Here is a 14,946-nt window from a genome sequence, read left to right as displayed (position 1 = left end):
AAGACAAATGCAATTCTAGGATGCATTAACAGAAGCATACAGTCTAGATCACGTGAAGTCATTATTTCCCTCTACTCTTTGGTCAGACCTCATCTGGAATATTGTGTCCAGTTTTGGGCACCACATTTTTAAAAAGACATCAACAAACTGGAGCAAGTTTAGAAAAGAGCGACCAGAATGGTGACCAGTCTGCAAACCCTGTCTTATGAGGAAAGGTTGCAGGATTTGGGATTGTTTAGTTTGCAAAAGAGAAGACTGAGAGGAGACTTAATAGCTGTCTACAAATATCTAAAGGGCTGTCACATTGTAGAAGGATCAACTTTATTCTCATTTGCACAAGGAAAGACTAGAAGCAATGGGATGAAACTGAATGGGAGGAGACACAGATTAGATATTAGAAAACTTTTTGACAGTTAGAGTGATCAATGAGTGGAACAAGCTGCCACGAGAAGTGGTGAGTTCTCCTTCAATGGAAGTCTTCAAACAGAGGCTGGACAGACATCTGACTGGGATGATTTAGCAAATCCTGCTTTGAGCAGGGGGTTGGACTCGATGGCCCAGGAGGTCCCTTCCAACTCTACGATTCTATGATCTCTGAAATAACTTACATTTCCATAAAACTCTTCATCATCTTCGGCCATGGCGGGCAGGTACGCTGTGAGTTTAGGAGGAGTCTGAAGGTGTAGGTCTTGCCACGTGATGCCATCGAAGAACGAATGAGCCTTTAGGGGACCATATCCTCCCATCTCCTCACAGCCTAATCGTTTGGTGGGGTCCAGGACCTATTAAAAAATAAATAACCCCATATAATTCTGCCATGTCAGGATATGCTTGCTGCCGTCACAGATATTGCAGGGCTGAATTTGTCACTTAAGCTCTCCTCCGTAATTCTCTGACTTATTCACTTGCTCAAGTACAAAATTGTCAGATGCAATTTTAAGTTGTTTTTCCACCAGTAATTGTTTGTTTTAGGTATTTTTTTTACCTTATTACATATATCGGGTCAATTTTCATAATCTGTTTGAATTCCCTTCTCTAATAATCGCAACCAATTTTAAAAAAAAAAACAAGAAAAACAAAACTAAATTTCTTCATCTTGTGATCAAGTTTGACAACTTTTTCTCGTCTTCAATGACTTCTACTGGCTGCTTTCACTGCATTTTCTTAAATAAAACTGCAACTCTGCACGTGTCAGATGTAAAATGTTTGTATTAAATAGAATCTGTCTGCAGGTTAACTATGAAATGTGAGAGCAGAATGACGCAGGGGCGAGACGCCGATTCCAGTGATGTGTCACTTATTAGGCTGCGTGCTGATGTAATATAATCAGTGTTTTATCTGCAGGAGATTATCACTAGAGGACTAGGTGTCTGGTGCCTGCTGGTCCAACCACACCCTCACCACTGATTGGCAGCTTTCTGCCAATCAGTGGTGAGGGCGGGGTTATACACAGCTCAGTATTCTGAGCTCTACTAGATCTGCAGCATAGAAAACCTCGATTGTATCTCAACTGCTGCACCCAGGAAACTAAGTGATACATTACTGGAATCAGGGTTTCTATCCCTACATGATGCTGCTGTAAGATTACATATAAAAAAAACTGCTGACAGATTTAACTATATTAAAAGTCAGTAGGATATCGGATTTGTGGACATTTGCTTAAAGGGGCTGTCCAGTCTCAAGATACTGATGACCTATCCTTGAAACAGGTCATCAGTATCAAATCGGTGGCTGTCCAACGCCTGGCACCCCCCATTAATCAGCTGTTATAAGCTCCGACACAGAGCCGTTCAGTGTGTAGAAGTCGCTGATGTGTGCTGCAGATCAGCTCCTATTCTATTGTATGGATGCAGTGCTGCTGTACCTGGAGGCAGTTACTACACATTGCATGGTGTTTTGAAGTGCATCTTTGAAGTGCATCGAGTTTACATCCGACAGGCGATCAGGAGGTGTGTGAAGTCCAGGAGGCACCCACCGCCCGGGTAGAGTGAGCTCTGATTCCAGGAGGGGCCACTCGATGCTTGACCCGGTAGGCCTCCAAAATTGCCAATCTGATCCAGCGAGCAATAGTAGCCTTGGAGGCCGGCTGACCTGTCCGCGCACCATCTGGAATGATGAAGAGAGAGTCTGTCTTCCGCAAGGGAGACGTCCTAGCCAGGTAGACCTTCATCTCCCTGACCAGGTCTAGCTTGTTCAAGGAGCGCTCAAGAGGGCGAGTTGGACCCGGACAAAAGGACGGGAGAACAATGTCCTCATTCAGATGGAAAGTGGACACTACCTTAGGAAGGAAGGCAGGGGCCGGCAGGACCACCTTATCCTGGTGGAGCACCAGGAAAGGGGGGGGGGGCAACAAGAAAGGGCCGCCAATTACGACATGCGCCGGATGGAGGTGATGGCCACAAGGAAGGCTACTTTCCAGGAGAGAAGGGATAGGGGAACTTCTCCGAGAGGTTCAAAGGGTGGACCCTGTAAAACTTCGAGAACCAGATTAAGATCCCATGGATCCACAGGCGCGCGGTACGGAGATGCCGCATGAGCCACTCCCTGAAGAAAGGTCCTGACCTGTGGACGGGAGGCCAACGTCTTCTGGAACAGAAAGGAAAGCGCCGAGACTTGACCCTTCAAAGAGTTGAGGGCAAGGTCCGCATCAAGGCCTGTCTGGAGGAACGCCAGGACAGAAGGGAGAGAAAAGGACATAGGCGGAATGTCATTGGCCTCACACCAAGAGAAATAGGCCTTCCATGTACGATAATAAATCTTGGAAGACGATTGCTTCCTAGCCCGGATCATGGTGTGAATAACCAGATTCGAAAAACCTGATCGTTTCAGAACCGCGGTCTCAACAGCCACGCCGTTAAATTGAGCGGCCGAGAATTGGGGTGGCCAATCGGACCCTGAGACAACAGATCTGCCCTCTCTGGGAGCTTCCAGGGGGCGTCCGCGAGAAGGTTGACAATGTCCGCGAACCAAGACCTTCTGGGCCAATCTGGAGCGATGAGGATGACTGGAACCCTTTCCGCTTTGATTTTCTTCAACAGCTTGGGAAGAAGAGGAAGGGGAGAGAAGAGGAAGGGGAGGGAACAGGTAGGGGAGCTTGAACTGAGACCAGGGAATGGTCAGAGCGTCGGCGCCCACTGCGAGAGGATCTCGGGCCCTGGATACGAACTGTGGGACCTTCCTGTTCAGGCGAGACGCCAGCAGATCTACGTCCGGAGTCCCCCAACGATGGCAAAGCTGATGAAAGACGTCCGGATGTAAGGACCACTCTCCTGCCGCGAGACCCTCGCGGCTGAGAAAATCAGCGGCCCAGTTGTCCACGCCGGGAATGTGCACCGCGGATATTGCTGGGACTGAAACCTCTGCCCAGTGAAGAATTTTGGACACTTCCGCTAGAGCTGAGGAACTCCGTGTCCCCCCTTGGTGGTTGACATATGCCACCGCTGTGGCATTGTCTGTCTGAATCCGGATCGGCAGATCCTTGAGAAGCGTTTCCCAGCGAATGAGAGACAGATAGATCGCCCGAATCTCGAGGACGTTGATAGGCAGAGCTGTCTCTTGAGTTGACCACCGACCCTGAACAGTCTGATTGCAAAACACTGCCCCCTAGCCAAGGAGGCTGGCGTCCGTTGTCACAATCTGCCAGTGAATTGGAAGAAATGACCGGCCCAGAGAGATGAGAGGTGACGTCAGCATCCAATTGCGAGACTGCTTGACCCTGTATGAAAGGCGAATTGGATGCTCCAGGGAAAGAACAGACCTGTTGAAGCGGTCTGGAGTGAAATTGGGCAAAGGGAACCGCTTCGGTCATTGCCACCATCTTTCCCAGGACTTTCATGGCTGCCCGGAGAGATGGAAGCCGTGTGCTCTGCAGCGATTGTACATCTCGCTGCAGAGAGAGAGATCATTTTTCTTCTGGGAGAAAAGCCCTCGATCGACGGGTGTCAAACAATAGGCCTAGAAACACAAGACGTTGTGTCGGAACCAGGCAGGACTTCCTTTTGCTGACGAGCCACCCGAAACTGGACAAGGTGTCGAGGACGATGGTAAGACTTTGGCGAGTCTGGTGAAAAGACGGAGCTTTGATGTCGTCGAGGTAGGGAAGGAGGACAAGACGTCTGATTCTCAACAAGGTCAACAACGTCGCCAAGATCTTTGTAAATACTCTGGGCGAGACCGAACGGCAGGGCAACAAACTGGTAGTGGTCCTGGTGAATCACGAAACGCAGGAATTTCTGATGCCTGGGGAAGATGGGAACATGCAGATAGGCATCCTGAATGTCTATTGATCACATGAATTTCCACGCCTCCATGGAAGCGATTACTGAACGAAGAGACTCCATCCCGAAATGTCGTAGGCAGACTCTCCTGTTCAGTAACTTGAGGTCCAGGATGGGCCAAACTGCACCATATTTTTTCGCACTACAAACAGGTTTGAATAAAACCCTGTGAATCGTTCTGATTCGGAAACGGGCACAATCACCCCGGAACTGAGGAGAGAGTTGATGGATGCAAAGAAAACCGGAACTAAGGCAGGGTCTTTTGGAGGTCGAGACTCAAAGAAACGATCCCGGGGCCGAGAAACGAACTCTATCTTGTATCCTGAAGATACAACCTCCCTGACCCAAGCGTCTGCTACTGAGGCAAGCCAGATGTCTCTGAAGAAAAGGAGTCGACCGCCCAGTTGGGGAGGCGCCTCTGGGCTTTGATGATAGTCATGCTGAAGTGGACCGTCCAGTTCTGGACCTGGAGGATCTGCCCTGGGAGGAGTGAGATCGCCAGGAGGGGTGGGCCTAAAAGAAACCTTCTTCCTATCCTGACGGGCTTGCGGCCTTTGTTGGTTGGAAAAGGTCTCCGCCGTCACGAAGAGGCGGAAGGGCCGAAAGGGCTGAAACTGACGCCTTTTAAGGAGGTATACGAGGCTTGGACTGGGGGAGAAGAGAGCTAGCGCCTCCATTTGCGTCTTTAATAATCTGGTCCAGCTGGGATCCGAAAAGACGCGCTCCCTGAAAAGGCAGATTGGTAAGGGACTTTTTGGAGGACAAATCAGCCTGCCAAGCCTTGAACCAAATTGTACGCCGGATTGCAACCACGTTGCTGGACGCTTGAGCTGCGCAAGACGCGACATCCAAGGAGGCAGAGACCAGATAATCCCCTGCATGGGAGATCTGGTTGGCTAGCTCGGCCAATCGCTCTGGTTGGGCTTTAACCAGAATGCCCTGGCGGAGATCCTCCGCCCAAGTAGCTATGGCCTTCGCTACCCAAGTGGAAGCGAAGGCTGGACTAAGCACCGTCGCAGCCGCTTCGAATGCTGACTTTGCTAGAGATTCTATGATCCTGTCATTAGAATCTTTAAGAGACGCCACACCTGAAATCGGGAGGACCTTGTGGTTAGAAAGTCTGGACACGGGAGCGTCAGAGGGGGAAGCCAACCAGTTGTCGGTGAGCTCCTGAGAAAATGGATATAGCACGCCGAGGCGCTTCCCTCTTTCAAAGCGCCTGGTCGGATTTTCTCTTTCCCTGGTTAGTAGCTTGCCAAACTCAGAGAGCGAAGCGAAGACTCTGGAAGGTGTTTCTGCCCGTCTGAACGAAACCTCCTGATCTGAGGGTTTCGCAGGGGAGTCTGTGATTTCGAAGGTGTGGTTAATCACTGCAATGAGGTTCTGTACTGTAACCTTCATGTCCGCATCATGGTCCGAATCCAGTTCAAAAATCTTTTCGGATGGCGCATCCGAGAACGCTTCGCCTGACTCGGGTGAAGAGGCCCGGGAAGGAGACTGCTGGGAAGGACTATGTGGTGGGATGGAGCGAGTGGAGGAATCCGGCCGGAGATCCTGCCTGGGTCTTTTGCAGCTCATGCTGGCTGGCTCAGATGGAGCGTCTTGTACCCTGTTGGATACTGTAGATGTGTCCAAGGGCAACTTATCAAGAACGGCCACTAGGGACTGAGACACCTTAGTAAGATCCGCCACTGACTGAGATAGAGAAGAAGCACAGCCAGGAATAGGGAATTCACTCTCACGCGTAGCCATAGGGGGCTCCTGGGCGGCAGACTGAATGGATCGCTGACACGTACCCGTGTTGGCGGCCGCCTGAGAAGGCTGTTGGTCCTGCATCGGAGAGCTATGAGGATACAGGGTGGCAGTACACGCCGTACTCAGTCTCTTTGTGGGACTACAGATGTGACTATTCACTCTGTAACCCTCCTGGAAAACCTGAAAAGGAAACTACGCACACTGAGGTAGATATGGGTCTAATGAAAGACCCGTGTCCACCTCCTACTGACACTAAGCTAAACTGAAGAAATTAGTGCCGGTCGGTGGGGTGTATGCTGCGGAGGAGGAGCTAACTTTTTTTGTGCATAGTGTAAGCCTCCTAGTGGCAGCAGCATACACCCATGGTCTCTGTGTCCCCCAATGAAGCGATAGAGAAATTCAGTATTTGTGAATTAGGCCGGGGTCACACTAACCGACGCAAAATACGGTCAGTATTTTACATGCGTAATACGGATGAATGGCCCCTAAACAGTGCTCCGTATGTCATCCGTAATCAAGGTGTGGTCGCGTATTTTGCGCATGCAAGCATCCGTATGGTGAGATTTTCTCGCAGGCTTGCAAAATGGACATATAATGGAGCCCTATGACAGGGTTTCTAAACAGAAACCAAAGAATAGATATAGACACATAGAATGTGTATATATATATATATATATATATATATATATATATATATATATATATATATATATATATATATATATATATATATATATATATATATATTTTCTCTATGTGTATATATGTATTCTTTTGTTTCTTTATTAAAACTGTCAGTGTGAGTTTACTGTATAGCGCACTGAATTGCCGGCTTTGCTAAAAGACACCGGGTGCGTATTTCTCGCAAGTCACATGTGTGGTCCGTGTGTAATGCGTATTTTTTGCGCACCCATAGACTTGCATTGGCGTACTACGGCCGTAGTACGCTGACAATCGCAGCATGCTGCGATTGGCACGGAGCGTAGAATACGGATGAGAAATATACGCCTGGTGCGAGGGACCCCATAGAGAATCTTTTGTCCGTGTCTAATGCGTGCTTTTAGCGCATCTCACTCGGCCGTATTCCTCGCCAGTGTGACCCCGGCCTTAGAGTGATGCTACCGTCACAGTCCTTCATGTAAAGTTTGGGTCAGAGGACCCGCGGCCAGTCTGTGCATAATTTTCGATGGATGTGTGAATCAAGCCGTCCATTTGCCTACAGAAAAAAAAAAAAAAAAAAAAGGGACATACCAGAAGTTTTTCTACAAGGTCTTTAGCTCTGGGGAAGAACTTTTCGGGGAAATCATACTCCAGCTTTATTATCTTCTGAAATATAAGGTATTCATTGCTGCAATAGAGAACACAATGCCGATGAGAAACTTGTCATTTTGCACAATTTCATAACTCCAAAATGTGAGCGGCGTTCCTCTCCACCTTAGATAAGTGCCTTGCTTACCCAGCTCTGTACGGCGGCAATCCGGCTACTAACTGATAGATAATGCAACCCAACGCCCACAGGTCAGAACTGGAGGAAGAAGAAAGGATCAAACAAAATGAAAACTTACATTAGAATGTTTTTTTTTTTCCCTAGAAGTCAAACATGTTACACCGGTAAAACTGCAGAAATCATGCCCCTATAGTCCGTGTCACATGGAAAACAATGTGTAACGTCAAAGCTCCGCCACGCTAGGTATCCAGAGGTCAGGGAGCTTTACTAAGAAAATATCATTTTTCACATTCCAGGAGGACAAGCGTGGTTGGAATATGTGCTCAGTAAAAGGATGAGCATTAGGTCCAGCAGCTCAGACACCCCTTTGATGGCTTTTGCTGGGGATACCCTCTGGCGTTTGCTCATATCCTTGGAAGCATTAGACCATGGGTCCAGACATGGGTAACTCCCCGGTGGATTATTGGCCACACCATCCCCAATCAATCAGTATCCTCCTTATGCGTTTTCTCCGGTTTGTCAGGGCAAATACTGCAATTTGGACGCAATTGCATGGCATATAGGGAGTCTGTCAGCACAAAATGACTGCTGAAACCAAACACTGACCTTTGCAGGGGACATAGCCCTAGTAAAAAAAAAAAAAAAAAATCATATGTGCCCAAATTCATTGCTGTGCTTGCCAGAAATTGGGCAATTTTGGAATATGCTAATGCGGCGCTCAGCCTTGGTGTGGCCGAGCAGTTCAGTGCAACATCCCACCTATAACCGCCGTCCTTCGATTCTTGGAAAGTCAGAGCTGTCAATCAAGGGTGAGGAGGGCGGAGATGGATGGAATGCATGCACCAAACTTGATGCCCCTCCAAGGGTGCACAGTGCGCACCAATAGCATAGCTGAATACAAAAGTTTTTCTGGCAAGCACATTTGGAAACTAGAAGTACCATTTTTATTAGGGTTAGGTCCCCTACAAAGTGCTGTGCTTGGTGTGAAAGTCATTTTGTGAGGACAGACTTCTTTGCCTGATATAACTACCGTAAATGGATTACAACTGACAGAAGAAAAAAAAAAAAATGGATTAAAAATGTACGATATCGACATCCTTTTTTTCACCATTTTCTCCCAGGCGCTGATCCAGGTCCAACGTTGCATCAAACTTAATATTCGGTCGTTGGAGCAAATTCTGAACTGATCCAAAAGTAGCACATTGGAGGAACGGATCCTATTCTTTGCAGTGAGATCTGTACTATACTCTGATGTCATTAAATGTTGTATGGAAACTAAAAAGCAATATGGGAATTATGTGCAAAGGGCCCAAGATTGGGTCTGGGTTTTCATAAATTCTCAAATAATGGCCAATTACCATAGTGTAAAGTTGGCCTGGAAGCTGCATATGCCATTCATTTAGTCATCTTCCAATAAAAATAGGTTTTTGGGGAATATTTCACTTATACCTTGCACTTTGGCTATGTGCACACTGCATTTCTATCCACCTTCACACATATATACCCAGTGACCACCCATCTGGATGGATGATTAGGAAGCCCCTCCCCATAGGGGCACACCGAGTTTTCCTGTACCCCTAGGGCATCAGCATTTTTTTTTGACCGTCATAAATGGTAAGCAGAAGTGTGCTGGCCAGACGGAAGCCAAAACTACACAGCCATAGCCTCCGCCTGGTGAATGGGAGTCAACGGGAAGGTGCAAGTAATGGATGGGATTTTTCCCAAAATGTACATTTGCTAAGTGATTTCTCCATTAATTTTAAGCAGTCGTTAGTTATTCACACTGAAGATCATGAACATTTCACAAGAGCGGAACAGGAAATAAGCTGTGAAAAACCATTAGACTTGCCTTTTACATGCTGATTTTTCTGTGAGAAGCTCCGGAGACACGTATTGTGCTGTTCCCACAAATGAATTTGCCCGTGCTGCAGGAAAAAAAATAAAAACTAATAATATGTATACATTTTGTGAATGCAAGTTAACACTGATTTTTAATTCCGCATTTTTTTTTTTCCTCTCTTGTTCTTTATTTTAAAAGTCATTTATTCACCTTTGAAAGCCCATTTCACATCAGTATGCCCCCTAGATGTATAGCACAAATGTATCACCCCTCTTTTCCCCATGTTAAAAATAAAGATATTAAAAAACACACGTGGTATTGCCATGCTCATAAAAGTCTGAGCTATCAAAATATAAAAACTAAAATGATTAACAAAAAAAACTGCCAAAATTACATGTTTTTTTTGCCGCTGCAATTCTACAAAAAAAATGCTGTAACAAGCGATCAAAATGACATATCTATCCCATAACGACATCAATGAAAAGCCAGACTCTCAAAAAAAAAAAAAAAAGCCATCACACAGCTCCTAAATGAAAAAGTTATGGGGGTCTCAGAAAATCAGAATTTTTCTTTCACAATTGTTCCCTACTTGGAATCCCCCCCCCCCCCCCCATTTTCCAGTACACCATGAAGTAAAAAGAACAGTGTCATTCAAAAGTACAACTTATCCTGCAAAAAAAAAAAAAAAAAAAAAAAACACAACAAGCCTTCATATGTCTATGTGGACAGAAAAATAAAATAATTTATGGTTCTGGGAAGAAGTCGGGGAACCAAGACGTAAAAATGGAACGGTTCTACTGGTTATTATTGGAAACCGTCAACAAGCATGGCACCAGAGACACCCCCTAACAAAAAGTCAGTAAGAGCGAGAGGGAAGAGGCGGAAGCAGTTATCACAGGAATGCATCTCTGGACTACAATACAAGCTGATTAAGCAAGTAGATTTAAGCCAATTTGCTATAGAAACGGCCGCCCCTACCTGGACATATTACGTACCTTGCCGGCTATCGGAGGACAACACCTTTGCTGTCCCGAAGTCTGTGATCTGAATGTGCATGTCTTCACTAAGCAGAATGTTTTCCGGCTTCAGGTCTCTGAAATAAAGAATATCGTTTTGGAATTATTTTCAAGTGAAGTTTATCAGCACCTATTTATGGCCCCCAAAGCTGTATGGCACAGACTGATGGTCATTAGGATTATTTTGTCCCCAAATGATGAATGAATTGCCTGTTCCATCGGATGATCTGTGGCAATGAGCATTGTTATTAGCCGATTATCAGTCCAAGTAAATACATCTCAACTGTGGTCCGCTCCGATCTCCTGATGCCTCTATTCCCCTCCCTCCTTTACAGACTTCATCTTCACTGTCCCCATTGGGGCTCACAATCTACATTCCCTATCAGTAGGTCTTTGGAGTATGGGAAGAAACCGGAGAACGAGGGGGAAACCCACCCAAAGACAGGGAGAACATACAAACTCCTTTCAGATATTTTCCTGGGTGGGATTTGAACCCAGGACCCCAGTGCTGCAAGGCTGCAGTGCTAACCACTGAGCCACTGTGCTGCCCCATAACAGTGGGCTGGCTGGCCTTTAGGTGGTGTAAGGCAGCGCTCACCGAGTATATTGGGGGACACTCACTTGGCTGCGCATTCACGTCACACAGGAACACTTTCCGTTAAACAGTCTATGTGGTTTATTGAACGGCATAAACCATATAAGGCAACACAAAGAAAACAGTCTATCAGATAGATCAGTGTTCACATTAGAGCTCCGCTCTCTCAGTTCTGAGGCCACACAGGCTGTGCCATGTCCAGTAACAGGCTCTATAGCCTCACAGTTAGTTCCCCCCTTTGGGGGTTACCTCTGAGGAGCTCCTGCTCCAGACGCCGACTCTTGGTTAGTCCTTTCTCCCGGGGAAGCGGCCGCACTGGGCTCACCGATCCAGACAGTGCCTTATTCACTAGGCCGCCTCACGGTTCCAAAACCACAGCCGGGCAGTGGCTTCCCCAAACGCAGGCCATCACAGACTCTGCTCACACACTTGGCTTGTCCGGGTGCTATTCAGGGATCCGACCCTACTCCCTGGGTCTCCCAACACACCGGCCTCACCAGGTCCAGGGCCTCAGCGGGTGCTATTCAGGACGTCCGTCCCCTCCCAAGACCGTCCAACACTCACACTTCACCAGGTGCTATTCAGGTATTCGTACCTACTCCCAACACACTGGCCTCACCAGGTCCAAGGTCGCAGCAGGTGCTATTCAGGAAGGCAGCACACCTTCCAACACCTAGACCCTCCAGGACCTTCCACCCTGAACCATTCAGGTACACACTCTCTCCCCATGTGACCTACCTCAAGCACATTATATGGTCCGTAGCCACACCCACAGGTGATCACATGGCTATGACCTCATTGAAGGTCCTTTTCAGACACCCAACCACACACACACACACACACACACACACTTTGGGCATTCAGACACATGCCCCTGGGTGGGTTTGTATGTGACTGGTTCATCTCACCAAGCCACCTGAAAGCCTTCCCTGATACATAGTAACAAACAGTCGGCATTACCTCTACTGATTACCACATATTTCAGCTTTCATCCCAGGGCCACCCACCCTGGGATACAAAACAGTCATTTACCATCCTTTCTCCATCACAATAATGGAGATGCCTGTGTGCATGACCCAGACAGCGCCCCCTAGCTGTCGCAGCGGTCACTGCATCACAGTGGCCATACAACTTTCAATAGCTTGTCCATCAATCAGGTGCCCCCATAAACACCCAGCTGAGGAGACATGCGTTTTTCATTGAGAGGCGACTAAGCTGCCATCAGAGATGTCGGAAAAAGTCTTCCCCAAGAACAAAAGGCATTGGTATTGAAATTCAACACGTCCCATTGTTCATTCCCGTGACGTCAACTGTTAGGTGGTCCCCATACACATAAGATTGTCAGAGGGTTTGACTGCATTTTCTCTTAGATGCCTCGACCTTGTGTTCTCTCTGGGGATTAGCAAGACATGTCTGACAGCAGCTTTCTCCCTGATAAAAACACATGTATGCTCAGCCGAGAGAAGTGTTCATGTGTAAGGGGAAACAGAACTGTGTGGACACCTAAAGATCAAGTGTGCGAAAATCCAAAGCCCAAGCCAGCCACTCCAGACAACCACAGGGGAGTGATGAGGACCTGCAAAAATATCAGATGTCTGCGGAGCAAGTTGGTCTAAAGGTACTGTCACACTTAGCGATGTACCAGCGATATGACGCGGTCAGGATCGCTGGTGCATCGCTAAGTGGTCGCTAGTGAGCTGCCACACAGGCAGATCTCACCAGCGACATCGCTGGGGACGGGGGTCGCTACTTACCTGTCACACCAGGCGATCCTGCGTCCTCCCGCCCGGCTCCACGCGTCGCTCGTCTTCACAGCAGGAAGCGCCACAGGAAGCTGACGACGAGAAACAGTCCTGAACGTTCTCGCGCGATCAGCGATAACCAGCGGGGGAGCCGGTCGTAGGTAAGTATCACACACAGCGATATCGCTAGCAACATCGCTATAACGTCACAAGTTATAGCGATATTGCTAGCGATATCTCTTAGTGTGACATGCCCTTAACTTATCAGATTAACTCTTAAGTTTGATGGTTCAGGACACAGTGATCAAGAGAGGATTTACAAACTAAGCACGATGTCCTCATACGACAAATCCTCTTACTGATGCCGAAATGGTAACATTCAATCCCCTGATAGAAGTTCCCCCGCAAGAAGAGGGTAGTCAGATCCTATACACTGCTGGGGGGAAAGACGTTGGAAATCACATGCGGCTTTTTGACACCATGGATATAAAACAAAAAGGATCAGTCTTTCCTTTATTATTCTTTGTCTCATTAGATCTACTCAGTTTTGGCTTAAAAAAAAAAAGTGCATGTGTGAGTCCAGAGTTTCATGAGTCCAACATTGATGGGCTGAGCACGCACCACGATGTCCACTCCCGCTAGTAGTGAGCCAAAATAGCCAGACTCATATATGCCCAAGTTCGGGTCAGGAGACTCACAGCTGGTCCGGACATCGCGGCCACTACTCCGACAATGGATTTTGGTATCTTGCACTCGTGGATTCAGGTTATATGAGCACATGCACGTGTGTGTGTGTGTGTGTGTGTGTGTGTGTGTGTGTGTGTGTGTGTGTGTGTGTGTGTGTGTGTGTGTGTGTGATCCTCAAAACCAAAGAATATATTCACCCCTTACCTGTGAATAATTCCCTTCTCGTGTAGGTATTCTAAGGCGCACACAATTTCTGCAGAGTAAAACCTGGTGCACGTTTCGTCGAAGGAGCCGATCTTCCTTATGTACTTCAGTAGTTCGCCATTTTTGGCGTAACTGAGGCCAAAATCTGCAGCCGTTGTTAAGAAATAATGTTATGAAGATACCTGGGATTTATTTTCTTCCTGATCCGACGCAATTGTGAACAGGCCAAAGACTGAAATAAAGTTTTTTTTAGAGAGGAAAACCTAGAGGAGCATGACTGAAGCCGTGCCGATGCAGAGCACAATTATGTTTCGCCTTGGAAGGCTTCATCAAGTGTTAATCCAAAGCCGATCGCCACTAGTCCCAATTATCTTATTTTCTAGGGACAATTTGTTAGTACATTTATAAGAGTTCACCAACAAGATGCAAAAATAAGTGATGTGAATAGTGTCTTTTTTTTCCTTAAGGGCCTTCGGAACCATTATTTTTAAAGAATACATGCATCTTTTCAACATACAATTTCTTTACACAGCTCCTGCACAAACCTGTGTTTACATAGTGACAGACAGCAACAAAACCTGTATAGTCCGATAGTTATATCGTGTGCCCTGTACGATGGCTTTCATAAAAGCCATTTTGGGGTATATTATCTGACTTAATTTTCAGAATAAAGGTTGTAACCCTGCAATCTGGCCACTTTGTTTTGCAGCCAGATGTTACAGCCGCCATTACATCCTATTGTGAATCACTGGAAGATCATTTCACACATTTGTCTTAAAGGATACATAGTTTTTCAACATCTTGAAATGTGAAGTATAGCTTGACAAAGAACGGGTGATCCAGCCGTGACATTACATCTCTTTCCCGCGTCACATATGGTACCTTGTTTTCCTTTACAATGTGACGCTTCTGTAGAATTTTAACTATTAAAGGTAAACAATATTTGTGTAATTAATGCATTTATATTAATACTGTTGAGGAAAGGTGTGTCTAGGCTTAAGGCTGCAGACACTATGTGGCTACAGACTTGAATCCTCACAGCGCGCATAGTGTGCACTGTCAGGATTCCCCAGTGCTGGTGCTGGGAGGTCATGTGACTAAGTATACGATTTGTATATTCTCGGCCACATCTCGACTAGACATGTCCAACCTCGTTCAATTCACTTGCATTGAGTGAACCTGTACACGTCTAGTCATCATATGACCTTGTGTTTGCAAATTGCATACTTGCGGTCACGCGCCTGCTGCTGGCATCATAGAATCTTGACTGTGCACACTGAGGATTCACAAGTCTGCAGTCAAATAGAGTGACTGCAGACTTGTGCCCTAAGGCCGGACAACCTCTTTAAGATTATGCCCACATTCACAACCATTTTATTTAAT

General features: G+C 46.8%; 1 protein-coding gene across 1 annotated transcript in view; it reads right to left on the bottom strand.

The window, feature by feature from the left end:
• The window catches only part of PDPK1 (3-phosphoinositide dependent protein kinase 1), a 48,146-nt gene that overhangs the window by 19,127 nt on the left and 14,073 nt on the right, over window positions 1-14,946 (bottom strand). The window contains exons 4-10 of the mRNA XM_073555188.1: window positions 14,349-14,486; window positions 13,564-13,708; window positions 10,315-10,412; window positions 9,329-9,404; window positions 7,489-7,557; window positions 7,284-7,380; window positions 609-782 (exon numbers count right to left, since the gene is read on the bottom strand). Of these exons, the coding sequence (XP_073411289.1) occupies window positions 609-782; window positions 7,284-7,380; window positions 7,489-7,557; window positions 9,329-9,404; window positions 10,315-10,412; window positions 13,564-13,708; window positions 14,349-14,486 (797 nt within the window). The remainder of the gene's footprint in view (window positions 1-608; window positions 783-7,283; window positions 7,381-7,488; window positions 7,558-9,328; window positions 9,405-10,314; window positions 10,413-13,563; window positions 13,709-14,348; window positions 14,487-14,946) is intronic.

Source organism: Dendrobates tinctorius, unplaced genomic scaffold (genome assembly GCF_039654945.1).
Source record: "Dendrobates tinctorius isolate UK_male_01 unplaced genomic scaffold, ASM3965494v1 ptg000222l, whole genome shotgun sequence".
NCBI classification, from domain to species: domain Eukaryota; kingdom Metazoa; phylum Chordata; class Amphibia; order Anura; family Dendrobatidae; genus Dendrobates; species Dendrobates tinctorius.
This window is presented reverse-complemented; position numbering and strand designations above follow the sequence as displayed.